Source organism: Sus scrofa, chromosome 4 (genome assembly GCF_054392235.1).
Source record: "Sus scrofa isolate SSC_HxYL_T2T_F1_AM1 chromosome 4, Sscrofa_HxYL_maternal_Yorkshire_Landrace_v2.0, whole genome shotgun sequence".
Classification (NCBI taxonomy): domain Eukaryota; kingdom Metazoa; phylum Chordata; class Mammalia; order Artiodactyla; family Suidae; genus Sus; species Sus scrofa.
Genome location: NC_139386.1, coordinates 8800512 through 8828121, shown reverse-complemented (window position 1 = coordinate 8828121; position 27610 = coordinate 8800512). Strand labels below are relative to the sequence as shown.

The 27610-nt window shown below is 51.6% G+C and overlaps 1 protein-coding gene across 5 annotated transcripts in view; it reads right to left on the bottom strand.

Annotated features, from left to right (window-relative positions):
- The window catches only part of KCNQ3 (potassium voltage-gated channel subfamily Q member 3), a 306090-nt gene that overhangs the window by 235516 nt on the left and 42964 nt on the right, over window positions 1–27610 (bottom strand). The window contains exon 2 of one of the 5 annotated variants that reach the window (XM_085021640.1): window positions 19265–19870. The exons of 3 other annotated variants lie outside the window; for them this stretch is intronic. Coding sequence is in view for 1 of the 2 variants with exons in the window: in XM_085021638.1 (XP_084877764.1) it covers window positions 19265–19326 (62 nt within the window). In the remaining variant the exon portion in view is untranslated. Of the gene's footprint in view, window positions 1–19264; window positions 20076–27610 lie in introns of those variants that run through there. One more of the 5 variants, XM_085021638.1, reaches the window with a different exon arrangement.

The following is a 27610-nucleotide window of genomic DNA, read 5'->3' as shown; positions in this document are numbered from 1 at the left end:
ACACAGTAGGTGCTTAATCAATGCTTCTGGCGTGTTTATTGCTACCCTGCCTTTCCCCTCACTGAAATCTGTCTATGCAGAAGTCAGCGGCTTCACAGGCAGATTTGTCGTCACAGGTCCCCTCAAGGCAGAGATGACTCTGTCTAAATAACTGTCCTCACTGATTCCCCATCCCCCGCCATCACTTTCTTCTCTTCCTGACACTACATAAGCTAAGTGTTTTGTCTCTGTTGTTGTTTGAGGTGCTATCCCCAGTATCTAGAACAGAGTTCAGCAAACATTTTCTTTACAGAAAAAAAGGCCAGAGAGTAAATATTTTAGGCTTCACAAGCCATCATGTCTCTGATTCAGTTACTCAACTCTGCCTGTTTACAAAAGCTGACACAGACCATATGTAAGCAAAGGAGTGTGTCGGTGTGCCAATAAAACTTTATTTATAAAAGCAAGTCGTGGGCCAGATTTGGCCGGCAGGCCATAGTTTGCTGGCCCCTAATGTGGAACAATGCCTGGCACACAGCAGCGGTTCCATAAGCATGCTGAAAATAAGAGTGACCTGAATCATTTATGGAGTGCCTACTCCCTGACAGGCACCACATTTGGGCTTTCTTTCAGGCATTTCCTTTTAGCCACAGAACAGCCTATTAAACTCAGGACTGTTATCCCAGATTTAGAGGCTAAAGGACAGATTTAGAGGCAGAAGACAGAAGCTAAAGGAGGCCCTGTGATTTTTCCAATGGCCGTCATGATTAAGTGACAATGTGGGGATTGGCACCCAGGTCTTCCAGGCCTCTGATCGTTCCTCTTTTTTTTCTTTTTATAGCCACACCTGCAGCCTACAGAAGTTCCCAGACCAGGGGTTGAATCAGAGCAGCAGCTGCAGGCCTACACCACAGCCACAAGAACACGGGGTCCAAGCAGCATCTGCCACATGTCCCACAGCTTGTGGCAACACCAGATCCTTAACCCACTGTGCAAGGTCAAGGAGCGAAGCTGCATCCTCACAGACACTATGTCAGCTTCTTAACCCACTGAGCCACAGTGGGAACTCCTGATCATTCCATTCCTGTTGGGTGTTGTGAAAATGCCAAGTCATGCTCAAGATGACAGCTCTAATTCCCCCTCGCTCGTTGTGTATATATTCCTTCCCTCATCTGTCCATCCAGGGTGTGTCAAGCACCCATTTCATCCCTTGTGCTCTCAGTGTGTGACCCCAGTTTCACTCAGACTCAAGCCCACGTTCAAGCAAAGGAGCCACAGCCTGTGGCAAACATGGACCTTGTACCAGGCACCAGGCTGTGGGCATTAAAAACCCTGATTCTGACTCGGGGCCTGCCCTCCAAAGGAAAGGCCAGAAGTGAAAGTCCTCTGAGGGTCTTCTCTGTGCCAGCAAGAGGCAGCATCCTTCCCAGCCATGCTCGGAAGAAGGGAAACGGGCACCAGTAGAAGATGCAGGCAAGGGTCAGGGGAGCTCTGAGGGGATGGGGTGAACTTTGACCTTGGGACTCGGGGAAGGCTTCAGAAGGTCACTGCTGAGCCATGGGTTTTAAGGGCCACACTTGGAACCAACTGCTCTTGCCTGGCACTTAACAGCCATGGAGACGCTGAGCACATGACTCAGTTTCTCCTTGTCCCAGAAAAACAGGGATAAAAAAAGTGCAAGCTCCCATGACCAAAGAATATTTTTACTAAATTAAATGGGCTAATACATAAAGGGATGCAAGTGCTTTAAAACGTGGTCATAACGGTCACCCGCATGACCTGATGGGGTCCTTGAGGATGTGACGAACACGGGGTGGTGGAAGAAGCCCGTGGACTTCCCAGAGCACGAGGCCTCTGCGGACTGGCTAGACCGAAGTCAAAAAGGTCCCCGAACTGGACCATTTGCTTATAGAACCAGCCTCAAGCACCACGGAGGGATTCCTTCTATTGCTAAGAGGTGGCACAGGGCACCTTAGCCCTTAGCCAGGGCTGCCTGGCTGTCCTGGGAAGACGGAACTGAGTTTCTGCCCAGAGATACAACTTAACTCACCACCAAGGACCAACTCCAATGACAGGATGTGGACACCGATCTCCTACTGCTGGGAACGGGGCCTGCCTCCCTGGCAACCCACCCTAACTCAATTAGCCCAAGCGTCGCCAGAGCACAGATGCGCATGCGCTGCTAAGAGGTGCTTCATTACTGTTTCTTTCCGGTCCCAGCTGTTTTTGCTGGAGTCCTCATCCACACCAGGCCCTCACAGAAGCACTCGGGTCTCTATTCTATAGCAAAGAGATGGCTTTGAGTCTGATTTCACATAATGCAGCTCAAAGTGGTCCCCTACTCCATGCAACCCATCTTTTGCAAGCGACAACAGGTCTTTTTTAACTTGCCCAAGCATCTTAGCTCAAGACAATTTGGAAACATAAAAACAAACCCAGGGAAGTGGAGAAGCTTCTAATCACATAGTAATAACCTAGTGTTTCTTCAGCATCTCATCCTAAGGAGATTCCCAACTCACCAAGCATTCTGGACGGCCCATGATGTGTCAGGGCCTTTCCCAGGTCCCCCTTACTGGTTCTTCCCATTAACCTCCAGACTGACACTGGGCCCATCCCTACAGGGGCTGAAGCTCAGTTATGTCACCTTCTGACAGATGAGCCCATTTATCACCCAAGTGGTTTATTCTAATAGTTGCACTTTACATAAAGAGTCCCACTGCCAAAGACATGCATCAATTTCAGTTGGTCTGGTTGGATGGTGGCTTAATGGGCTGAGATCTCATTTTGCTAAATCACTACTTGAAGCCACTCAGCCTGGAAGGACCATCTTGCCCGAGCTGACCTCCGTGTTCTCTTTCAATTCTCACTGAGCTGGAAGCGGGCTGGGCTTCAGAGCAAAGCCTGAAGTGTGAACTTAAGCCTCCTCCTTACCAACTGGGCTACCCTTGCAAGCCGAACCCCCCTGGGCCTCTGCCGCGTCTTCTTTTCACTTGTTTTCTTAGGGTTGCACCCACGGCATATGGAAGCTCCCAAGCTAGGAGTCAAATTGGACCCGAAGCTGCCGGCCTACACCACAGCCACAGCCAAGTCCAGATCTGAGCCATGTCTGCGACCTACACCCCAGCTTGCGGCAACGCCAGATCCTTAACCCATTGAACAAGGCCAGGGATCGAACCGACATCCTCATGGCTACTAGTTGGGTTCTTTTTTTTTTCTTTTTTTTTTTTGTCTTTTTGCCTTTTCTAGGGCTGCACCCGTGGCATATGGAGGTTTCCAGGCTAGGGGTCCAGTCGGAGCTGCAGCTGCCAGTCTACGCCACAGTCACAGCAACTCGGAATCCAAGCCGCGTCTGTGACCCACACCACAGCTCACAGCAATGCCGGATCTTTAACTCACTGAGCGAGGCCAGGGATCGAACCCACAACCTCATGGTTCCTAGCTAGATTCGTTAACCACTGACAGGAACTCCCCTAGTTGGGCTCTTAACCCGCTGAGCCACAATGGGAACTCCTCAGCTGCTTCTTCGGCAATAAGGAAGTGTGTATACAACACAGAGGGCTGGAGTGGGAATCCCAAAACTCTCACCTGGGGGAAGGCCCGGGACAAAGCACGGGCTCAGGAAATGCTGTTTTCTGACAGGAAGCCCTAAGGGAAAGCTATGTTTTCTAGAGCCCATCAGCCGTGAACTGAAACAGGCTGTCAACAAACTCTGCTCAACAAGGTGCTCCCATGTGTGATCCGGGGAATCACTTTGGCTCTTAGAATATTCAGCTTGAAAAATCTTCTTTTACTTTTTTTTCCTCTTTTAAAAAAAATTTAGTGACATGTAGTTGATTTACAACGTTGTATTCATTTCTGCTGGACAGCAAAGTGATTCAGTTACACATACACACGCATCCACTCCTTTTGAGATTCTTTTCCTATATAGGTTATCACAGAATGTTGAGAAGAGGTTTCTTAACATTAAAAAATAACATTCAGGGATATTCCCATCATGGCTCAGCAGTAACGACTAATAGCCATGAGGACGCGGGTTCAAGCCCTGGCCTCCCTCAGTGGGTTAAGGATCTGGCGTTGCTGTGAGCTGTGGTGTAGGTCGAGGACGAGGCTTGGATCTGGCACTTCTGCGGCTGTGGTTTAGGCCGGCGCTGTAGCTGCCATTCAACCCCTAGCCTGGGAATCTCCATGTGCCGCAGGTGCAGCCCTGAAAAGTAATGATAACAATAATAAAAATAATATCCAAAGAAGTAAAATAATTGGTTTAAGGACACCCTGAAGACAAAGGAGTCAAAATCATTATCACCTCAACCCAAGTACAAGAAATTTTCTTCTTCACATTTAACTAAATGCTAACTATCTAGCCTTCTGTCAGTCTCCCTATCTGTCTATCTATCTATTTATCTATCATCCTGGGATTGTCTTTTAAAGAGCAGCACAACTACTATGAAAAAAATCCAACTTATAAAACATTTACTGCTTGTGCAAAAGCCTCACAAGGTTAATTGTGTGTCTGCTGTTTGGGTGGGTGCTTAGGCACAGCAGCGGGAGACAGATGGGGTCAGGGCAAAAACACTGAGAATCAAACACCACATGGGTTTGAAGAATCACTAAGTTTTCAGAGAAATCATTTTGTCTTCAAAAGTGAACCCAAGTCCAGAATCCAGTCTTCAGTCTCTGCAAACAGTCTCTGTTGAACCCAAACAGCAGAGCAATGGGTTTTAAGTTTCTGCTGTTCTCTGACATTTTGGTTAATTTTTATTTTCATTTTTGGGTGCAATATGATCTCCCTCAATTTTGGAGCTTCTTGCTTTTGCTTTTGAATTTTATGCATTTTTTGAAAACGTATTAGACTTAAATAGAATGGGAAGAAACCAACTTAGAGTGGCTTTTATTTTTTAAATGGCATTCTCTAACATGATTTTCTTGTTATTCCCATTTTCTATTTTCTATATGTACTTTCCTCCACCAAAAAAAGTCTCAAAATGTCAGAATCTTATTTGGGGTGCCCCAGATACTCAACATTTTATTAAAGGCAACTTGCATAAGCCTTTTTCCTATTAAAATGCTATTTTAATTTTGCGAGATATATATAAATAGTATAAATAGTACAGGTTAAGTGGCTGGATACAGAGAGACAGGAAAAAACTGAATGAGGCTAAAAATGCAGAGGTGGGAGAGAGAGGACAGAGAGGGGAGCAAGGGACAAGCAGAGGCTGGGGGGATGAGCCCAAAGAAAAAGGACAGAAGGAAGGAAGCCAACAAACCACACAGCGGGTCTGATGGACTGAATGGGCTTTCTCAGAACCCCAGGTGATGCTGGCATCTGCCCCCAAGGGAAGAAGCCGAACCTCACACCACATCCCTTAGATGACCCAAGCTACGGGATGCGTCAGCGAGCCCTGGCTCACATGTCCTCTGACCTCAGAGTGAAGCCACCTGAACACACCTGCCTGTACACACCAGCCTGCATACACCTTCCTGCACACACCTGAAGACACACTCAGGGCAGCTGTATGTCGAGTTCCCTTTGAGCTGGGCCATCTCAGAAATCCACCCACGAAATGGGAAGGCTCCTCTGGACCTCTGCCCCCTAAAGGGAAAGATGCTGGAGCAACACCAGCCCATGGATACATTTATTCACAGGCTCGGTCTCTGTCTGTGCGGTAGATCCCCCAGGAAGGCGTCTCTCCTGATGTACCCACTGTCCCGGGAGTCTCGTGTTCTACTTTCTCTTACCCCTCCCTTGCCCTCCAGGCCTTCAGCAGCCATTTTATATCCAAGGCCCAGAGAGCTGGGAAAAGGGACAGAAAAGGGGCAGAAAACCCCAAAGACTCCAATAACCCCCACACTGTCCAAACTACCCAACATCCGTAAAGTTGCAAGAATTTCTGGAGCACCTCCATCCGGTCCATTATTACAATGCGTGCATGGGAGATGCTGAGAAGCCTGAGGACAGGACCAGCCTGGCCATCCCTTGGTCCCCAGGGCCTCACCCTTCACCAGCTGTTGGACTTCAGATAAGCTCTTCCTCTGAGCCTCCGTTTTCTCTTCTGTAAAGTGGAAACATTCCCTTCCACAGTCTATTTTCAGCACAGGAGCCCGAGAGATGCTACTAGTCTCAGTCAGCTCATCTCACGCCTCAGAATCCTCCAGGAGCATCTCGAATTCCCCAGAAGGAAGCTCCAGACCCTCTGATGGCCTCCCGGGTCCGAGGCCAGCATCCGCTCACCTCTCTGACCGCACATCCCGCTTTGTGCTCTTGCCCCGGGGCCAGGCTGATCTCCCGGCTGCTCCGGGAGCATGCAAAGCCCACCCCTCTCTCTGCATCCTTCTCTTCACTGCCCTCTCCCTCCCTTCTCTGCTGCAGGGCCCTTTGAACATGGCCTCAGGGCCACCCAGTGCACAGCAGCAAGCCACCCCTCCCTGCATGCAGCTCCTGCTGTTTCCCTCCTCAGTGACACCAGTTTCTTTTATTTATTAACTGCTTTTTCTCCCCCTTCCCGACCTGATACATGAGCCCCCTGCCAGGACAGGGATTTTAACCTGGTTTTGCTGACGGCTGTATCCACGTGCCTGGCATCGTGCCTGGCACACAGCAGGAACATAATCCCTATGTCCTGAGTGTAAGCTTATTTCAAAGGAGAGTAAAGAAGCCCCACATTGGAGTTCCTATCGTGGCTCAGTGGTTGGTGAACCTGACTGGCATCCATGAGGACACGGGTTCGATCCCTGGCCTCGCTCAGCGGGTTAGGGATCCAGTGTTGCTCTGAGCTGTGGTGTAGGCCGGCGGCTACAGTTCCGATTGCACCCCTAGCCCGGGAACCTCCATATGCTGCAAGTGCAGCCCTAAAAAGACAAAAAGACAAAAAACAGAAAAGAAGCAGCAGCCCTGCATGGAATACGAGCAAGTTCCATCCGCATGAGAGCAGAGAGCAGGGGCCAAGTCCTGACTTCTCAGGAGGTCCTCTCTGCTTCCTTCTTGACTTTGTACCTACTCAGGACAGCTGATGAAAAGTGTGTCCCAGGAGCCCTCTCCCCAACCCGGCAGGCAGGCCCTCTCCTGCTGGAGATGGTGGCTGAAGCCAGCACGGTCTCTGAACTTGGTAACCTGACCAAGTGTATAAACATCTAGTCGTGGCCTTCAGAGAAGCTGTGTCCCCCCACAGCAGTGGGGACACGGGATGGGCTCTGGAAACAGGATGTGCAGGATGGCAATGAACAGAGACGTCAAGGAGCGAGGCTGTTCCTGCTCAGAGCACCACGTACAAAGGCAGTGAGACAGGACAGCCAGCGTCTTTACTGATCTGTTCAAGCACCTTGCATTGACCGTCTATGTACCCGGTGTCCTGCCGGCACTCAGAGCTGGATGCACTCTGGAAACAGGGGCCAGTTAAGAGAATCACACGGTTTAGGGCTGCAATGAGGGAGGAAGGGTAGAAAAAATCATTTTAGGACCCCGTGGCTATGGTAGTCACATTAGGCGGTGAAGCAGCCAAAGGATGCACCAAGCAAAGACACGACACTGGCCGTAGGTGGAAGGGGGATAAGCCAGCGTCAGCAGCTCAGCCGCGGGGTGTGCACGCGTGAGAGTCTGCAGGGGGAGCAGATGGGGCAGGAGACAGGTGCAGAGGCCCTGGGGGAAAGGAACAAGGGCCTGAGCTGTGATGGGAAGAAAAAAAAGCCCAGGCGGGAACTCTGGCCCCGCTTCGATCTCCCTGTCCCCGAGGCTCAAGGCATCCTCTTCCCACCTCCTCCACGCCCAGCCCAGCGGCAAACAAGTCAATTCCACCTGGAAACACATCCCACATGGATCCACACGGCGGGTGAGGAGGAGCACGGGCTTGGCAGCTAAGCTTCCTAGATGCACGTCCTGGCTCCTCCACTTCCAACTCCGTGTCCTTGAGCAGGAACTTTCCCTAAACCTCACCTGTTACCCATGCCCAGGTAACAGAACCTTTGCCACTGCCAATACTGCAGCATCACATGCGTTACTCCAGAATACGTGCTCCATAATACTAGATGCCGTGACCGTAAATGCTGCCCCCCAGTCCAAACCCACCACCTCTCACCAGCAACCGTGAAGAAGTCTCTAAGTGGGGCCCCCGCTTCCACTTCTGCCCCCTTCTACTCATTCTTCAAAACCCTCTCTTCCCATAGCCCTCAACCTTGAGAAATCCAGAGGAAGTGAAAAATATGCCAATCCCCGCCCCACCCCCCATGTGTGCCTACTGCACTTAGAATAAAATCCAAGGCTCTCCTTGCATGATCAGAAGGTTTTCCAACCTCATCCCATGTCCCCCGTAGTCACCTGGTTCTAGACCCACTGCCTTTTAATGACTCTCTCTTACCTGCCAAGCCCCTCCTGCCTCAGGACCTTTGCACTTGCTATTCGCTCTCCACACAAGAATAACCGACTCCCCGGTATAAGATCTGGCCCAAAGATCAACTCCCTGGGAAAGCCCTTCCTGACTGTCCTATTTACAAAGCTGCTCACCGCTGGGATTAGGGCTTAAAGACTCTGTTTCCTTCCATATTTGTTAAATTAATTCAGGGATCTCTCCATGACAGGTTTTAGCTCCATTAGGGCAGAACATTTCCTGTCTTCCCTGGTGTTGAATGTCCAGCCTGGCATCTAATAGGAACTCAATAAATATGTGCAAAGACACAAACGGATAAACATTCCGATTTCAGAGGTAGCGTCAAGGGAGAGAGCAGAAAGGCACATGCTGCTGCTGGACTTTATCACATAATTTAGCCCTTGATTCTATTTTTTTTTGTATGGTTCTAATTCTTTTCCTTAGTAAGTCATCCTGGATCCACAAGGAAATCATGTCTTCTCTCTTGGGTTCACTGAAAAAAAAAAAAAAATTAGACTAGCTTCCAGAGATTCAGTTGCTCAGCCCAGTCAGGCTTCAACCACCCAATCATTTCAGGGGTTCTTTCATTCATTCCTTCATTCATTCCCCTGGGCAGCAGTCTACTGTCTATAGTACAAGCCAGGCACCCACAGTCTAATGGAAGAGGCAACTGTCCATATGGAAAGAGCTATGCTAAGGGAGGGGCGCACGGAGGAGAACCCCACCTGGAAATCAGGGAAGGCCTCCCAGAAGCTGCAGCACTTGGCCTTCAACAGTGAGCTGGAGCTGGCCAGGTGAGGGGGCGGTGTGCAGGACATGAGACAAACATATAGGCTACTCAACTGTTTACTTGTGAATATAGCCAACACGCATCTACTTGGCATCCAGCTGTGTGCCTCTTCTGTGGAATCTGCCTCCTCCCCATAAAATGAGGGGCTGAATGAAAATCCAGCTCAAATCTCAGCCACCTCTAACACTACCCGTTTGCTCAGCACAGGGCGAGGGCCCATGGCTCCTGGAATCCCCGTCTGATTTCCAGGCACAGAGTCGGACCTCAGGTCGGGCTTTCCAAACAGTTTTGGACTCGAGGACACAGCTTGTGTCATCACCCAGATGAAAGTGACATCTGATCAACTCGGAACGACAGGCTCTCAACAGGATGGCCCCACCTGGCACAGGCTCAACGGGCGAGGAGCCAGCCCCCTGGCCCTGGTGACATCACCGAGGGTCCCTGCACGGCGGTCCCACACCAGCTCTGATTCAGGCTGCCTAGGAAGCCCAGGTGGATGCCGGGAGGTAAGGAAAGGGGACAGGAACACTGCGGGGGGGAAGAGCAGATGATACATGCCCTTGGCTCACTTTCCACCCTTCCAAAGTTTGCCGTGGGGCTGCCAATGGGCGAATCTTCAAGAAGTGGCCAGAGACGAGACCTTGGCTACTTCCCTATTTGCAGGAAGAGACCCGAGAAGGGGATGCCTCCCTCCCTCCATGAGCCGCCAGTCCACACACAACAGGGCAAGCTTGTTCAGATACACGATGGCCGTTCCCACAAGGAGGAATGGCTCTGAGATTCCCCAAGTCCTGCAGTCTCCCAACGCTCTCTCCCTCTAGTCTCTGGGCTCCTCCTGGCACTAAACTACAGGTTGATTCCTTCTTGCATTTGGTTTGGGGGTGAAAGAACTGCGAAGGCACATCTCCCCACCATCTGGAAGGAGAACTTCACGATGTGGTTGATTGGGGATGACTCTGTGCTGTCAGAGAACCCTGATAAAGCACCTGCTCAGTGCCAGAGGCTGTGCTGGGGCAACAGAGCAGAGTCTGAAGATGAGCAGACAGGGGTCTTGCCTTCTAGGAGTCTGTCATTTAGGGTAGAGACCGACAAGTTCAGAGACAGCTCTGGTTGGTTCAAGGCACCATCAGCACTGGAGCTGGCTCCAATTCTTTCTTCATTCTGCCAACATTTCTTTATGCAGCAAACACACGCATTTGGCATCGAATGTAACAGGGGTATGACACTGCAATGCAACAGGGTTACGGCATCGCAACAGAAGTGGAGGCGGGGACTTCAGAAAAGACGGGGAGGGGTCTTCAGGGGACAGCGCCTCCCGGAAATATAACCACTTCCTCTGAAAGTTTTCTTCTCAAATGGTCTCCAGGTCAGGAAAGGCAACGCTGGAGGAAACATTCAGCCGCACAGAACAAGAAGCCAGGCAGAAATGTCCCAGGTGGGTGGCCATGTGTGGGTGATTTCAATTCTCTGTGTGACAGTTTCATCACTTGTGAATTGGGAGTAATAATGCCAAATTTTCCAATTTTCACAAGGCTATGGTGGGGATTAAACCTTCTAATTGAAGGGAGGGTGCTGTTTCAAAATACTTTAACCCTGGGTCTCCTCTGGATACTGATTAATTAGAACAGATGGTGGCCCTGGTGGGGGGAGCTTGGGGGCCAAGAGCTAACTATTTCCTCGCTGGATCAAGCAGCACTTGAGACAGAGGATTATGAGTGAAAGAAAGACTTAGGGACCGGGGAGCTTGGGGCAGCAACGACCCGAAAACCCTCAGTATTTTTACATCTGAGATCACCCCCTCATTATCAGCTCGGTTCCAACGGGTTCCCCCTGCTCTCGGGACAACGGAAACAAACATGAATTTTGTTTACGATCTGGCCCTGCCTTTCCTCGTAGGAATCATGTCCTTCACAACTCCGTGCCTGAGCCCCGTGTGCCCAACACACACACACACACACACACACACACACACACACACACACACGCATTAATACTGAACTAGTATGTTTCAGGACACCCAAAGCCTAAGAAACATGATGAATTTAACAGTGGGCCAGAAGTCTGGGGGGGTTGGGGTGGCCATTATACAGACTGATTTTAGGAGTCAACTTGGATCCAGAAATTAGGCCAATGTGTCTCAACTTCAGTAGGAAAAAAAAAAAAAAAAAGTGTGTATGATGCAAGGGGAAGTGCTGATCTAATGTGTGTGGGAAGCGAACGTTGTAATAACTTACGAAAGAGAAAGAACAAGAGGGGTTATTTTTCCTCCTCTTCTTACAAACGGAGCCAGGCCAGGCCTCTTGGCAGCCTAACCCCAGGCATAAGCACGTCATTGATGCCTCCCCCCAGGCCTGTGTCCTGTGTTCAGGTCAGCCTCAGAGGAGCCGCCGCCCCAGGGAGGAGAGGGGTGGGCAAGGACAGGGCTGGCTGCACAGGGACCCTTCCCAGTCTCAGCTCGGGAGGTGACAAGACCTACAGTGAGCAACGAGCCCTGCGCGCACCTCTGCAGACCGGCGCTCCCACAAGGACCCGTGGCCTCATCCTTTCGGGCTCGCAGCAGCAGCGGGCACTCCTTCCTGAACCCGCGGGCTCTGTACCACCTCTGATGGAGAAAGAGAATGGCTCCCAGGCAGATTGTGGATTGATTTTTCTCTCTGCCCTAGAAAGGAGGGTTTAACGCTAGATTCACCTGGAGTCGGCCAGGTTAAACTGGAGGCAGAACCAATCAATGGGCAAAGCATTTCTTGCGCTAAAGAACTGGGTGGTGGAGTTCCTGTCACGGCGCAGTGGAAACAAATCTGACTAGGAACCATGAGGTTGCGGGTTCGATCCCTGGCCTTGCTCAGTGGGTTAAGGATCTGGTGTAGCCGTGAGCTGTGGTGTAGGTCACAGACGGGACTCAGATCCTGAGTTGCTGTGGCTGTGGTGTAGGCCGGCAGCTGTAGCTCCGATGAGACCCCTAGCCTGGGAACCTCCATATGCCACGGGTGCAGCCCTAAAAAGCAAAAAAAAAAGGTGGGGGGGAAGAACCGAGTGGTGTTTCAGACCCACTTCTCTTTGATCCCAGAGACCAGGCAGCACAGGACTTCCGGTTTCCCGCTGTCTTCACATTCCCCCTCCCCTGGCTCCTCTGGTACCAGTTCTTCTGCCTGGAACAATGTCCCACCTCCTGTCTGCCCCTCCCCACCCCCGGTCCCATCTTCCTCCATCGCAGCCACTGACAGACAGAACCCAAGTGTCTGCTTGCTGCTGGCTCCCCACCACCACTGGGCTGGTGTGTCTCAAAGGTCCACTGCCCGCAACTATCTGGGAGGCTTGCAAACAACACACATTCCTGGGGCCACTGCCCGGCAGGCAGTCTCGTTCAATGCATCTGTAGCAGAGGGAAAAAATCTGTATTTTTCAATGCTCCCCAGGTTACTCAAGTTCAAGCACTGCCCCCCACCCCCAGCACATCCAAAGCAGCTCTGGGCCAAAGTAAGAGCCAGGGATGATTTTTTAGCACCAGTGCCCATCACACAAGGGAGGATGGGCTTCCCATCAAGAGATGCTGGCTACTGCCTGCAGGAAGTTGCGGGGTGGGTAGGCAAAGAAACGCGTGTAAATCAGTTAACGTAGTAATAATGGACTTATTCACACACTTGCTCATCTAGCCATCCACGTAAATTAGTTAAGCTCTGCGCTGCGAGGCTATAAATGTATTATGTAGACTATAAATGCCAGGTAACATCTTTTCAAATTTTTTTTTAATCATCATGGACTAAACTCAGCCACCAGCTTCTCAAATGCTCCATGTGGAATGGTTTCTATAAAAATTCTCCCCAGAAAAAGAGTTGGCATAATCCTGTACGGAGTCCAACAACGTCTCGAGGCTATTTGCCAGATACTGGAGCAGTGGGTGTGAGTCTTCTGCCTCTCCCGTGCCAGGGGAGTGGGGGGGGGTGTTTTTTGGGGGCATGGAAGAATCGTCTTTGTGCCCTGCTCAGGTTGTCCAGGCATCTCCCTTACCTTCCAGAAAGCAGATACCTGGCCCTGTACCCTGTGCCCAGCCCTGGAGATTCAGGGATGAATTAACAGGGGCCGTGACGTAGGCAGACTTCCAAGACAGCCCCGGGTGTATATCATATATAAGCCCCTCCCCTGAAGCATCTGCAGGCTGTGAATTTCATGGAATGGCACCCCTATGGTTATTTGTCCTTCTATGGCAGAAGGGGTTCTGCACATATAATTAGGGTCCCGGCTGATGCCAAGTTACTCACGCAAATCATCCTGGTTGGGCCTGACTTAACCTGGTCACCACAAAAGACGTGAGAGAGAAGCAAGGTGCCGTGCGATGGACAGGGCTCGGCGGGAGGGAAAGTGGATGGCCTCTAGGGACTGACATTGGACCCTGGTTGACAGCCAGCAAGGGAGCAGGGCCTCAGTCCTCCAACCTCAAGGAACTGAATTCTGCCAAGAGCAAGTGAGCTTGGAAGAGAACCGCGTCTCACCTGAGAACGCAGGCCTGGCGGCACCTCAGTTCTACCTTGAGATCCTGAGCGGAGAACACAACCACGCCACGCCAGGACTTGGACCTGTCGTTTCTCTAAGGGAATAGGTGGGTGTTTTCAGCTGCTCAATTTATGGTATTTTCCCCAAAAAACTTCGTAGACCCTCGTCCCCACAAGGAGCTCACAGATACCAAGGGGTGATGAACACGAGCAGTTAATGGCCACTTGGACTGTCTCCAAGCCTAGAGCAACTCCCAGCTATATTACTTTTCAAAACGTTGAGCCCAATGTGCCTTCCGAAAACAATGTTCCCACTTATCTCTAATCCCATTCATCTCTGAACTTGTGTTAAGTCTCCATTCTGTGCCCAACACGGTGCTGGACCCCAGGGACCCAGCGTGACCCAGAGACAGTTCCCGATCCTCTAGCCACTAGTGTCCAGCTGGAAGTGTCCTTCCCCAACTTTGCACGATCTGCGGACACCAGGCCCCCGGCGCAAACGCTGCCTCCTGAATCTGACGTCCTAGATGTCCCATCAAAACAAAGAGCTCCGTCCTCAGCACTTCCACACCAAGTTCATGGCTGCTTTCCACTTTTTGGTTGCATGGTGTGTTGTCTCTGAGTGACTATGTGCGCATCTCATTAGACAGTGAGCTCTTGGGGTGGGGACTGTGCCTCTTCAGAACCCAGTGCCTGACGTACAGAAGGGGCTCGAGAAACACTGGCTAAATACAATAGCCGAGACACGGAAACAGGCTAAACGTCCGTCAACATATGAATGAATACAGAAGACATGGTGCATACAGACGATGGAATCGCACGCAGCCACAGAAAAGAATAAAATAATGCCATTTGCAGCAACACGGATGCAACTAGAGAGTCTCATCCTAAGTGAAGTAAGGCAGAAAGAGAAAGACAAATACCATATGATATCACTTATATGTGGAATCTAAAACGTGGCACAAATGAACCTACCTACAAAACGGAAACAGACTCACAGACATGGAGAACAGACATGTGGTTGCCCGGGTGAGGCAGCAGGAGGGAGGGCGTGGGATGGATGGGAGTTTGGGGTTGGTAGATGCAAACTCTTACATTTAGAATGGATAAGCAACGAGGCCCTACTGTACAGCACAGGGAACTATATCCAGTCTCCTGGAATAGACTATGATGGAAAATTATATTTAAAAATGAATGTGTCTATATATATATATATATATATATATATGTATATATATGTGCATATGTATATATGTATAACTGAGCCACTTTGCTATACTGCAGAAACTGACACAATATTGTCAATCAACTATACTTTAATAATAAAAAATCAAGAACAGGAGTTCCCGTGGTGGCGCAGAGGAAACAAATCCGACTAGGAACCATGAGGTCGTGGGTTCGATCCCTGGTCTTGCTTAGTGGGTTAAGGATCCGGCGTTGCCATGAGCCGTGGTGTAGGTTGCAGACGCAGCTTGGATCCCGCATTGCTGTGGCTGTGGCACAGGCCGGCGTCTACAGCTCCGATGAGACCCCTAGCCTGGGAACCTCCACATGTTGTGGGTGTGGCCCTAAAAAGGACAAAAGACAAAAAAAAAAATTAAGAACAAAATACTGGCTGAATAAATGAGCACTTCATCTAATCACCCCGGCGTGTCCTGACCACCAGCCCTCGTCCCTACCTACTTTAGGGGTCCATTCGTATTGAAGTGAGGGGAAAATACTAGAGGGTGGACCCTTAAAACTTCAATATGCAGCCCACTTACAAGACTGGTCTTGCCTGATGACTATAATTAACCAGATTGCTTGAAATAATTTTCTCTGGGTATGATTAGAGGCCCCCTTTGCTTACACAGAACGTCAATTTCCAAAATATTATGTGTACGTTGAATTTCTGTAAGTCAAACCACGTTTTAAAAGCACGGGGGTTGCTGTTACCTGAGGGGATAACTATAATGAGTCTTACTTTAAAGGGACGAAGAATCCCTCACAATTTTTTGATACCACTACTAATTTTAATAAGCAGTAAAGCAGGCTATAATAAAGAGCCCTTGACCGTGCAACTGAAGATTTTCATCATGGAAGCGTTTCAATGATCAGGAAGGGAGAGAAAGGCCGGGAGTCAGGATGAAGAGCTCCCTGCGCTTGAGACCCAGGACGAAGAGGAAAAGATGCTGGACTTTCCACCTGTTGCATCGGATGGAAAGAAGCAAACCCACGCCCCTGAAGTTAGAAACTCTTCTCAGAGCTCAGCTGGGAGAGGCTCATGGGAGGATTCTGCGGGGAAACGCCCTGCAGTGCAGTATCCCTCCAGGGCTCTGCACACCGCGAGGACCAGAAGCTGTCCATCAGCAGCTTTCCATGACGGCCCTTAAAAAGAAAACCGCATGGTGTATGACACCTACCTTGAACTGCAGCCCTGCAGAAAGTCGCAGTCCTACGTTTCTAACGACAGTCAGGGACACACCGAGCCTCTCAGATGCCAAGGTCAGGTCAGGACACACACAGGAACTCGGGAGAGAGATTTTTGGAGATGGCTTAGCTCATTTTCCAGGTAACGTGACCGAAGGCAAAATGGGATCCTTTGCCTCGGCGTCAGCCAGGTCCTCATGCAGCGGCTACCACCTGACTTTTCAAAGTGAGCCCGGGGCAGCCCTTCTCCGACCGTGCTGTACCTACAAAGCACCCGGGCATCTTTGTCCCAGCAGCTTCTGGCCTGGGCCTGAGAAGCCTCGTGCCTTTAAAGCTGCAGGTGGTGCTGAGGCTGCAGGGATGGCCACTGCCAGGGGCAGGTGCTAGTCAGCTAAGCAGGGCTACACAGACTAGGCTGCTGAAAATTGGTTATGAGATCCAAGCCCACTACTGACTGTAAAATGCACAGACCTAGTGAGAAGAGCTTTAAGAGATCACCCGGGGAATGGCCCCAGACTTGGGGACACAAGACGAAAGGGGCACTAGGGAGGGGCTGGCTGAAGCTGCAAGGCCAGAGGCAGACATGTGCCCAGTAACGGCATTCCAACAGCAAAGGGTGGTCCAGCGGGGCTGGATTCCCAAGGCAGCCGATGCAAGACTGGGGAGGCAGGAACATCCAGCTAGAGATGCTGATGGGCCTCCTGCCAGCTGGAAAGGCTCCCTCAGCAGAATGAGCCTGGAGGTGGCTCTGCAGGGTAGCAGGTGAGGGGGCAGCCCTGGAGGGGCCCTTTGGGAGTGGGGAGTGATGACGGGAGCGGGAGTCGGTGAGGATGCTCTTGGGAACCTGTGAAAGGCCCCAAAGGGGAGGCCAGAGCTCTGCAGAGCTGCCAGGACCACAGAAAAATAAACGGGACTATCGTAAGAGGCCTTCAGCTCCCCAGCTCCCCTCCTCTCCAAGTCCACATGCCCAGGAGCCAGCAGCAGCCCTGGGCCTCGCCCCCTGCTTCCTAAAGTGATGTCACTCCCCAGACTCCGGGTGACTGTGGGACTCGGGGGTCCCTAAGCACACAGACGAGCGTGGGCCTGCCGAGGGTCCATGGAGGGAAGGAGCCCCGGCTCCCAAGGGTGAGCGGAAACAGGCCTCCCTCTGGAGGACACTTGTGCCCCAGGCATCCATCCTGCTCAGGAAAGCACTTCATCACCCGCTTCTGAGCCGATGCAGCGCCTGTGTGAGATGAAGGCAACGACTGCCCTTCGGCCCTTGAGGTTTGAACCCCAACCTCCTCTCTTACGAACTGCATAAAACAAAGGACCCCCCTCCAGCATCCTCTGGGGCAGGAGTGAGAATGAAATAAGCCGACTGCGTTACACGTGGCATTGCACCTGGCATGCGGCAGGCGCTCAGGAATAGTCCTTGGTTGGGAGTTCCCGTCGTGGCGCAGTGGTTAACGAATCCGACTAGGAACCATGAGGTTGCGGGTTCGGTCCCTGCCCTTGCTCAGTGGGTTAACGATCCGGCGTTGCCGTGAGCTGTGGTGTAGGTTGCAGACGCGGCTCGGATCCTGCGTTGCTGTGGCTCTGGCGTAGGCCGGTGGCTACAGCTCCGATTCAACCCCTAGCCTGGGAACCTCCATATGCCGCGGGAGCGGCCCAAGAAATAGCAACAACAACAACAACAACAACAACAAAAGACAAAAAGACAAAAGACAAAAAAAAAAAAAAAAAAAAAAAAAAAAAAAGGAATAGTCCTTGGCTGATTCCAGGGGGTTAAAAAAAAAAAAAGAGCTTTGTACTTTAAAACGGTACTTCTCAGACCTGAAAGCGCTTCAGAATCACCAGAGGTGGTGATGCAAGCACCCTGGCTCCCCACCCACAGGACATTCTAATTCAGTTCAGTCTGCCTGGGGCTCTGGAATCACCTTTCGACCCTCATCCCTGACTCACGTGATCCACAACGCACGCCCCTCTGTGGGAAAGATGCTCCCGCAGGATGTGAGAAGGCAAGAAAGCAGACTGCCTCCTCCTGCCCCAAGGAAGTACCAAGGCATCTCCGGAACCCATGGGTTCTGAAGATGGTCGAGGTGTGGGATAGAAACCCTTTTGCAAATGTCCCTGGCCACCTGAGCTCTCTGAAGGTAAAAGCTGTGTACACATATGTGTTCGTGCATCTCTGACAGCAGTGCCACGAGAAGAAACCCCCGGCCAGCGCACAGAACAGATACAAGATGCTCTGGGGGATTCCAGGAGCCAAGAGAGGACCTCGCAGCCCCTTGCCTGCTTCAGGACCACCAGGCTGTGTCCAGCAGCACGGCTGGGGCTGCACGCAATGTCTGTGGATGGGCTCCAACTGTGAAACGAGAGCCTACTGCAGGTTCTGGCTGGACCAGGAGCTTAGTTCTGTTGACCTCAATTGTTTATTTATTTCTTTGTCTTTGTCTTTTTAGGGCCACACCCACGGCATATGGAGGTTCCCAGGCTAGGGGTCCAATTGGAGCTGTAGCCGCTGGCCTACACCACAGCCAGAGCAATGCCAGATCTGAGCCATGTCTGCCACCTACCCCACAGCTCACAGCAATGCTGCATCCTTAACCCACTGACTGAGGCCAGGGATTGAACCTGTGTCCTCATGGATGCTAGTCAGGTTCGAGATTCCACCGAGCTGTGAGGGGAACTCTGACCTCGTTTATTTACAGCCACCAATCTACCTGATCTGACCCAACAGGCAGCGCCCTCTCTGGCCCTCCAGCTGCCTTCCTCTCCTCCCGCCGCCGACACCTCTCAACGTGGCACACACTGGGCAACTCAAGAAATATCTGCTGTGCAAGTAAAAGGAGGAGTGGGTAGCTTCGTGAATAAGTGAGTGAATGAACCAAGGCACAGACTGATCTTCTTCCCTCAAGCCATTCTGCTCATGCCATCAGGGCACTCCTGCCGTCCTACAGATACCAAGTTCCTCTCCTACCCCATGCCCATCAGTGGCTCCCACTGGATGAATCATGTGTCAACCTAGGCAGGTGTACCAGGACCTCCACCTGATTCATGCCTATCCTCAGACATTCACCCATTTAGGGTTTTCTGGAAACACTATGATTTGTCAGATGTTCCTCAAATTCCTCCTTCATCTAGAACCTCCATCCAGCTCATCGTCCAGAGTTCAACTGAATCATCACCTCCTCCAGGACGCCTTCCCTGACTGCCACAGGCTGGGTTAAAGTAGTTGACAGGCAGTTGTTACTTACTCAGGAGACGATGTCAGCCACCCCTTCTCTGAGTTTCTGTAACATTCTGTACAGATCCCCATTCATCTGTTCTTCCATGCCTAACGCAGGGCTGGAACCCAGTAGGAATAAAATGAATAATTATAAGATCCATCTCTCTCTCTCTGTTTTTTTTTGTTTTTTGTTTTTTGTTTTTTGTTTTTGGCAGTGCACACAATGTGTGGAAGTTCCCAGGCCAGAGACCCGAGCCGCCTTAGCGACACCATGGGATCCTTAACCCGCTGAGCCACCAGGGAAGTCCTAAAATCAGTCTTATCGTTTCCAGGAGACATGTGTGTCCCGATGGTGAACAAACATTGTCAGACGTTGTCAAGGACGCGGGAGGATGGGAAACACCCGATTTCTTCCAGAACAGAACAAAGCAATCGCCACATATGGCACAGGCAGCAGATCCGCCGCATCCATTTTCAGAAGCTGGAGAAGTTCCTCCTCCAAGAAGCCGGGCTTCCTCGGCAGGACGGTGTGTCACGCTGTCTGCCGGGCCACGTGACTGGGGAATCCCATCTGTTCTCCAGCGCACACCCACCCGCGACAAATGAATTCGTCTGCAGCCTTTGCCAGGAGCTGCTGCTTCGGGAGCAAAGGAGACTGGTGATGAATTATTCATCCGGAGATGCTGCTCGCCCCAGCCTCCCAGGGACCGCCTGGAAAGGGCGCCTGCAACCAAAGGCTCGGGACCCACTACCCAAAATAATACTAACGAATAAGAACAGCAGCATCTGCCTCGTACAGCGTTCCCACAACGTGCCCTGGTGGGAGCTTAACCTGTATCATTTAATTTTCCCAACAGCCTCGGGGGGGGGGGGGGCTGAGAGAGTACCACCCCCACTGACAGACAGAGGATCGGCACTGCGGGGGGGTAAGGTGACCAGCCTGGGTCTGCGGGTTCCCAGGTGTCCAGACAGTAGGCTTCCCACTGCAAGAGGGAGGAGCTTCCGAAGAAAGTGGGAGAAGCCGGAAAGCCTGGGTGGGGGAGGAGGGATGTCCTTGGGCTGGGCTGGGAAATGCCTGGCCCCCCCTCCCCCTCTGAATTTAACAATCTGGCTGCAGAGGCGGGCAGGCGGGATGGCTGAGCCCTTAGCAGCCCCAGCCTGTCAAACGCAGCTGCTATTTCCAGAGCTTCAATGCCAGAGAAGCCTGTCACATTTGATATGGCTGCACTGATGATCTGGAGGATGCAGTTAGATGGGTCGGGGCGGGGAGGGGACTCCCCAGGAACTCAACCCCTGGACCCAGGTACTCAGGTCCTGCCCCTGGGGACCGCTCCTGAGAAAGGAGGAGGGACAACAGGATGGATCCTTTAAGAAGCAGGATAAAAACCGGAGCCAGTGTGAAACGACGACAGATGCGGAGGGAACAAACAGATATTCTGCAGGTTAGGAATTTACGACCCTCCTTGTTTCACGGAGGAATTGGAGGGATTCCATTCATCACAGCAAAACTGAAGTAGGCAAAGAAGAAATGGAAGGAAGGAGAAACAGTGACCCATGCACAGGAGTCAGGGGGGGAGGCAGGAGGGAGACTGAGCTACCCTGGGGCTCCAAGCCCCAAACCCCTGCCTGAGAGAGGCCAGGGCCTGTTCTGTTAGACACGTGGCAGGAGTTCCCTGGTGGCCTAGAGGTTAAGGATCTGCTGTGGTTCGGTTCCCTGCTGTGGCACAGGTTCAATCCCTGGCCCCGCAACTTCTGCATGCCCTGGGTTCAGCCAAAAGAAAAAGAAAAAAAAGAAGACACTTAGCAGAGCCACGGTGCTGCTGGTGGCTGTGGCGGACTGTGTCACCTCTCCAGGCCAAGTGGGTTTCCTTCAAGGCCTCCAAAGCTGGAGCAGCTGCAGAAGTCCATGGCTGGAAGCCCCCGGATGAGTTCTCAGCCTGGACCATGACTCCAGGCGGCTTCTCCTTGGCCCTTCATTTCCACACACACCCTTATCCCCGCACCTTGCGGGATTTCTCAGAGGCAGCCTGGCCCAGCGCAAAGAGCATGAGGTCTGCCACCAGACGTCATCCCCAAATGGGCACCCCTCTAACATGGCCCCTGCAAGACTGGCCCCTCTGCCCGCACCCCCACCCCCCATGAGTCTGAGAGCTCCCTTCCTGCAGGGACTGAGCCTTCCCCACCTCCGGATTGCTGGGACCCGATTCCTAGCTGCTGAATCAAACATCAGCAGCCTCCAGCCTCCTGTCCAGCAGGACAGGGCACGGGGACCCTGGTGGCTGCACAGACCAGTCAAGGAACTCTTTACAAAGGCAGGGCTCAAGGAAATCTGCAAGGGACAGAAAAGCTTCCTGGAACTGGCCATAGCAGAGAACTGTCGCCCCTGGGCCTAAATGGCAAAGGAAGGAAACCAGGGAAGCTACAACTGGGAGAGGGTTCCCAGCAGGAGCTGCGGCCACAACAGCCCAGCAGGTGGGCACCAGGTCCTCTCTCCCCAGGTTTCACCCTCTGGTCTTCCTCCAGGGCCTCCACTGTCAGCACCCAAGCAGAAGTCCAAGCAAGGGAGCCAGTAATGAAATTCACAGGATTAGGAGCTCCTGTCGTAGTTCAGTGGTAATGAACCTGACTAGGATCCATGAGGACCCGGGTTCGAGCCCTGGCCTCACTCAGTGAGCTGTGGTGTAGGTTGCAGACAGGGCTCAGATCCCACATTGCCGTGGCTGTGGCTGGCAGTTGTAGCTCTGATTCGACCCCTAGCCTGGGAACTTCCACATGCCGAACTTCCACACACACAAAAAAAAGAAAATAAAAAAAAACCCCAAGATTAGTCAGTTTCTTGTGGGTGCAGAGCACGTGGAGAATGGATTTGGGAGACAAAGTACTCAGCACAGAGACAGACATCCTTCTGACTGGCCTGCACAGGATCCCTGTGCTGGTGACAGATGCAAAACTCCATGTGGTTGGCGAAGGGGAAGTTCCCCCCTTAGTGATGGTCACGTGACTCAGACTGAGGCGCAGTTCATTTATTTCCCCCCATTCATTCATTCCAGGTGCCTATTCATTCACTCATTCCATGCTAAGGAGGAAGGATACATCTGTAAACAAAAACCGACCTGCTTCCTGGTGGAATCTAAGCAACAGGAGCTCCGCTGGCGGGCAACCCAAGCAGGCCACTCAGAAACGCAGCTCTGGGACCTCTGTGGACCCCAGTGGGCAACGGACATCCCCGTTCTGTCGCTTTGGAGTTAAGAGGATGGATGGAGGTCTGGGGAGCCACGGGCTCCGTGGGAGGGAAGCAGAGGGGGACCTGGAGGCCCAGGGAAGGGCCCTGACCCGCCCAGGTCAGTGATGTAAAAGCATTCCCAGGTCAAGGTCTAGGGCAATATTTATTTCTCCCCTGAGCCATCCTGCCTCATCTTCCAGGGGAGATGTCCCGCAGCCACCGAGGACGAGGGACAGGAATCCTGCTGGGTAAGGAGTTTCATGAACAAGACAGGCAGGGCGTGTCTCTGGGGGGCTGGCATCACAAAGCTGCTGTGGGTTCTCTATGGGCAAGGGCATCATTCCCCATGCCCACGGTCCCGCAGGAAGATGAGGAGGAAACAATTACTTTGATGCCCCGGGACAAGATAAATATAAGCTCAGATCATTGGCTTCCTGAAGAGCAGTGTTAGCTGGCAGCCAGAAGGAAGGGACTTGTGACAGGGCCGAGGGGACGTCTCTGGCTTCTGTGTGGGTTTAATGAGGTGCATTCAGGGGAGGCAAGGCCGGGAGCAGAAAGAAAAAAAAAAGCAGGCACAGGAGCTAGCAGTTCTGGGTCCTAAGCTGGCTCTGCTTCTAACGGGCTGTGAGCTTAAGACCAGATGCTTACTCCCTCCTCTGAGCCGAAGCCTCATTTGCTAACTGAAAATGGAAAATAGCTGTAACGGGGCAGAGGAGGTAGAACCATGGCTGAGAGTGGGCTCTGGAGTCAGGCCTCAGTCCAAGTCCAAATTCAGCCTTTAAAAGCCATGTGACATAGAACAAGTCGGACCTGAAGACGCAGGATTCTCATCTATAAAATGGGTGTGACAGCCCCTGCCTGAGAGCATCCTTGTGAGCATCCTTAAGAAAGCTGAAAAGGAGTTCCTGTCGCGGCGCAGCGGAAATGAATCTGACTAGCATCCATGAGGACGCAGGTTCAATTCCTGGCCTTGCTCAGTGGGTTCAGGATCTGTGAGCTGTGGTGCAGGTTGCAGACGCAGCTCGGACCCTGCATTGCTGTGGCTGTGGCACAGGCTGGTGGCTACAGCTCCGATTAGATCCTTAGCCTGGGAACCTCCATGTGCCGCCAGAGCAGCCCTAAAAAAAAAGAAAAAGGAAGGAAGGAAAGTAAGTTAGTTGAATAAAGCCCAGCACACAGCAGAAACACAAGAAGGGGAGTCAGCATGAAAGGTCTGTTAGATGCTCTCTAGTCCACAATCCGAAAGCTCTGGCAGCCGAGGCACGGTGGCACTTTTTGAACAAGGAGGACACGTCTTCGCTGCCCTCCCAAACGCCCTGCTGAGTGACTCTGGAAGGTAGTCGCCACCTCCATTTTCAGCTATAAAAACACCCTAAAATTATTAGAGCTTTTGTCTTGATTTCTGAACTTACTGGTCGCCGTTACAGACACTAGGGCTACCTGGCAGAATTCAATAAGCACCTTGAGTTCCGGACCCAAGACAGACAGGACCAGGCAGAAGGTCCTCTTAAAAAAAAAAAAATTATTACAGCATAGTTGATTTACAATGCTGTACCAGTTGTTTACACAGAAGGCCCTTCTCGAAGTATCTGCCAAGTAAACCGTCAAGGAGACCAGAGAAAAGATGCTCACAAGCCACCTGGGCCCCCAGAGACAGCTCTCTGCTGCTAAGACAGTGGAGCGCTGTTTTCCAAGTGGCTATACGTGCAGGGGACTCTTGTTGGTGTTGTACCAGCTTTCATTCTAATCCTCCCAACAAGTCTATGATACAATGGTCAGGATTATGAGCCCATTTCACCGACTGTAACCCAAACCCCTTATGTGGCTCGCCCAAGGCCACACAGCAATACAGCATCAGTCGCAACAACTGATGAGGGCTGCATCTGAGCTCAGGGATGTCTGACCACAGAGCCTGTGTTCTTCCAAACACACCATCCTCCCTTCAGAGGAAAAAGACAAAGAGAGCTACAGGCACCCACCCAAGGGGACTGTAAGCTCTGAAATGTCTGAGAAAGCACTACTCCCATCACCGTGGTGACAGGCACAGAGGATGGCCACCCGGCAGCCTCTGGGCTGTCACAGGCAGGAGCCCAACCTGGTGACATCTGCGGCTTGTCCCTTTCCCTTGCGCGGGAAGCATCTGGCACCAGGACAGGACGTCTCCTGGGCTGATACCCGGAAGTGTGTGGGCTGTGTTTTTGACTCAAAAGAAGACAGAGATTAACCAGATCCCAGACAGCACATCCAAGAGGTCACTGTGGTCAGAAGAGACTCACGGAGGGAAGAATTCTCCGGGCAAGCACAAGTGTTTATTTAACTGCTTTATGCCTCGATGAATAACTAATTTGTGCCAAACCACAGTGCACTCGCGATGGGTGATAAACGATGCCGCAGAAGCATCGTCAGCTTTCTGGGCTTTTAATGTGTTTTGTATTCCTTGAGGCTACAAAGCACTTTTGCTTCTCACACCTGCAAACACAGCCTAGCCTACTGGGCCTCATTCCCCTCTGTAACTCTGCACCCCAGACCAGCACATAGTAGGTGTTCCCAAAAGATGTGCCGGAGTTAACACGAAATACATGCGCATGTTAATTCAAGGGGTTATACAATGATTGAAAGGCAAATGAGAAGGCAGGACTGGTATTTTCCGATGGGAGGTTTCAGCAGAAGGTGACAAAGGGGTTTCAAAGGTTTATACCGTCAATGTGCCTAATGAGAAATGCTTTGCTGTGTCTTTGACGTTTCCTGATGAGATAGATGTATATGCGTGGATATAACATATAGCATCTGTGGCTATGAATAGGAATGTATTTTAAGATATTTGATGACTAAAAAAATTCAGGCATGCGATTGGCACACGGACGCCTTCAGCAAAACGGGAGCTTACCCTGGTCCAAGAAAAGCTCTAAGACAGTGAAATCCAACAAGTTCATCACAAATTGTTCACTAAGAAGTCTCAAGAAACCAATGCTGGGAATCAGGAAATGGTCTCAAGTTACGAAAGGGCAGGTGAGCAAAAGAAGCAGGAGATGAGACGCAGGAGACATGTGCCACCTGTTTCCAAAGGGTGGGAAAACATACGCATGACTGGGTCACTTTGCTGAGAGTGACACAGCCTTGTAAATCAATGACACTTTAATAAAAATAATAATAATAAAGAAGTCACGTCTGTAGCAAGAGCATGAGGGAAAAGCAACCCCAGCCGATCACCAAAGCATCCACATATAACAGTAATAATTAAATTTTTATTATCTTAAAAAAGAAAAAAAAAAAAAAGCAAGCCCAGAAGGAGCACAAGAAAGACACCAAGAACGACCCGAATTGTGTTGTATCACCTTGCGGAGGAGGAAGGAAAAACAAAATGGGGCTTCTCTTGGGGCAGACGGCGGACTGGCAACAGGTGAAAGGCAAAAAGGGGTCTTTCTCACCTCAGTGGGTGAGTCTGTCTTCCGCGAAAAGAAAATGTTTTCCACACCAGAAAATGGGGAATAAAACAGAGGAAGCAGGAACAAATGGCAAGAGAGGAAAGATAATCCTGCGATGTGACTCACTGGCCTAGAAAGACCCTCCCACGAGATCTGGGGGCAGAATCACCAATGACATTTGCTTTTTAAAACAGGGCATCGGGGGGATTCCTGGATCCTGAAGATGGGCAATCTGACCCTGTTTCCCAGGATGGGCCCAGGTTCAAACCGTCATACAAGGGCCCCGTCCCAGCGCTGCTTCTCCCCATCTTCCAGGAGAATCCTAAACCCCCCATCTCTGGGGCTGCACCACCAACAGTCCCTCCACCAGCTGACCCCCACAGTCAGTGCCTACCACGTCCAAAACCCCCGGATTTCACCTCCAAAATGGGCTCTTCTCTGGCAATGGTACCATTACCTGCAGGAAATGACGCCACCACCATCTCCCGGAAATGACCCGCTACCTGCTGGAAATGGCACCACCAGTGAACCCAGTGCTCCCACCACAGACCCACAAGGCAGCCGTGACCCTTGCCTTTCCTCTGTCTTCACCTCTCCTTCCAGAATAAACACAACACCCAAAGCGACCACCCCATAGCACTCATTTCTCATGGACATTTAAATCTAACACCCAGCCCTGCAGGTGTCCCTCTGCTAACTCATCTCCCGCTGCTCTCCCCGTCCCGTCCCGCAGGACATGCCTGCTCCTCCGGCCTTTCTTAATTCCTGGAACATGCCAGCCTTCCCACCTGGGGACCTCGGAACATGGGTCTCTTCCACCAGCCACTCTGCCCGCACATCACCTCTGGGCATGACGCACCCAGCAGCTGCCTCTCAAGGATGTCTGCCCCTTCGCCCTCCATTTCACCCATATCTTTGTCTCCAAGTCATAATGCCTAAGTATTTGTCCATTTCCTCATTTGTCTGTTTGTCTCTGCCACTAGAATCTCAGCTACCTGGGAGAAGGGATAGATCTTTAAGCCCAGGTCTGAGGAAGCAAAGGAACTCTTGGGGTAGGTGGTGGAGAAAGAGAGGGAACAGCATTTCAGGTAGAAGGAACAGCATGAGCAAAAGCACAGTCATGAAGCAGCACACACTGGGAGGAAGGGGTCCCGGAGGAGGGTAGGAGGGAGATGGGACTGGATCTGTAAACAGGGGGCCAGGAGATCTCACCTGGTCAAACCGGGAGCCCCCTCCCAGGACTCAGACACTCTAGTTACCCCACCGTTAAGACGCCAGTCCCTTCTCTAGGGGCAGGGAGAAGCCAGAACCCTTTTTGATGTGATCTGACAAAATGGGGGTTTTATCAGGTGCCCCTGTCTCTGCTGCCTATGCGGAAGAGGAGGACATAGTGGACACACCCTCTGGATGACACGGGATAGGCCACCAAGGCTGGCAGGAACCAAAAGGAAGCATTCCTGGGAAAGGCTGGTAAAGCCGTCCACTCCACAGGCATCAGTGTTCCAGGACTTTACCCCAGTTCTGCTGAGTGGGGGCCACTTTTCAGCAACCTGGACCCCACAGTGTGCAAAGTTTAGCTTCTTCCACCAAAGGCAATACTCACTCCCAAACGCCCACCAGGAAAGGCAGGAAGAGGCAGATAGAGAGCGTGGACTTGGGCCAGGCTCTCAGCTTGGAAACTCTCGTGGCCAGGAGATATGACCTCGAGATGGTCACCTAACCTTTC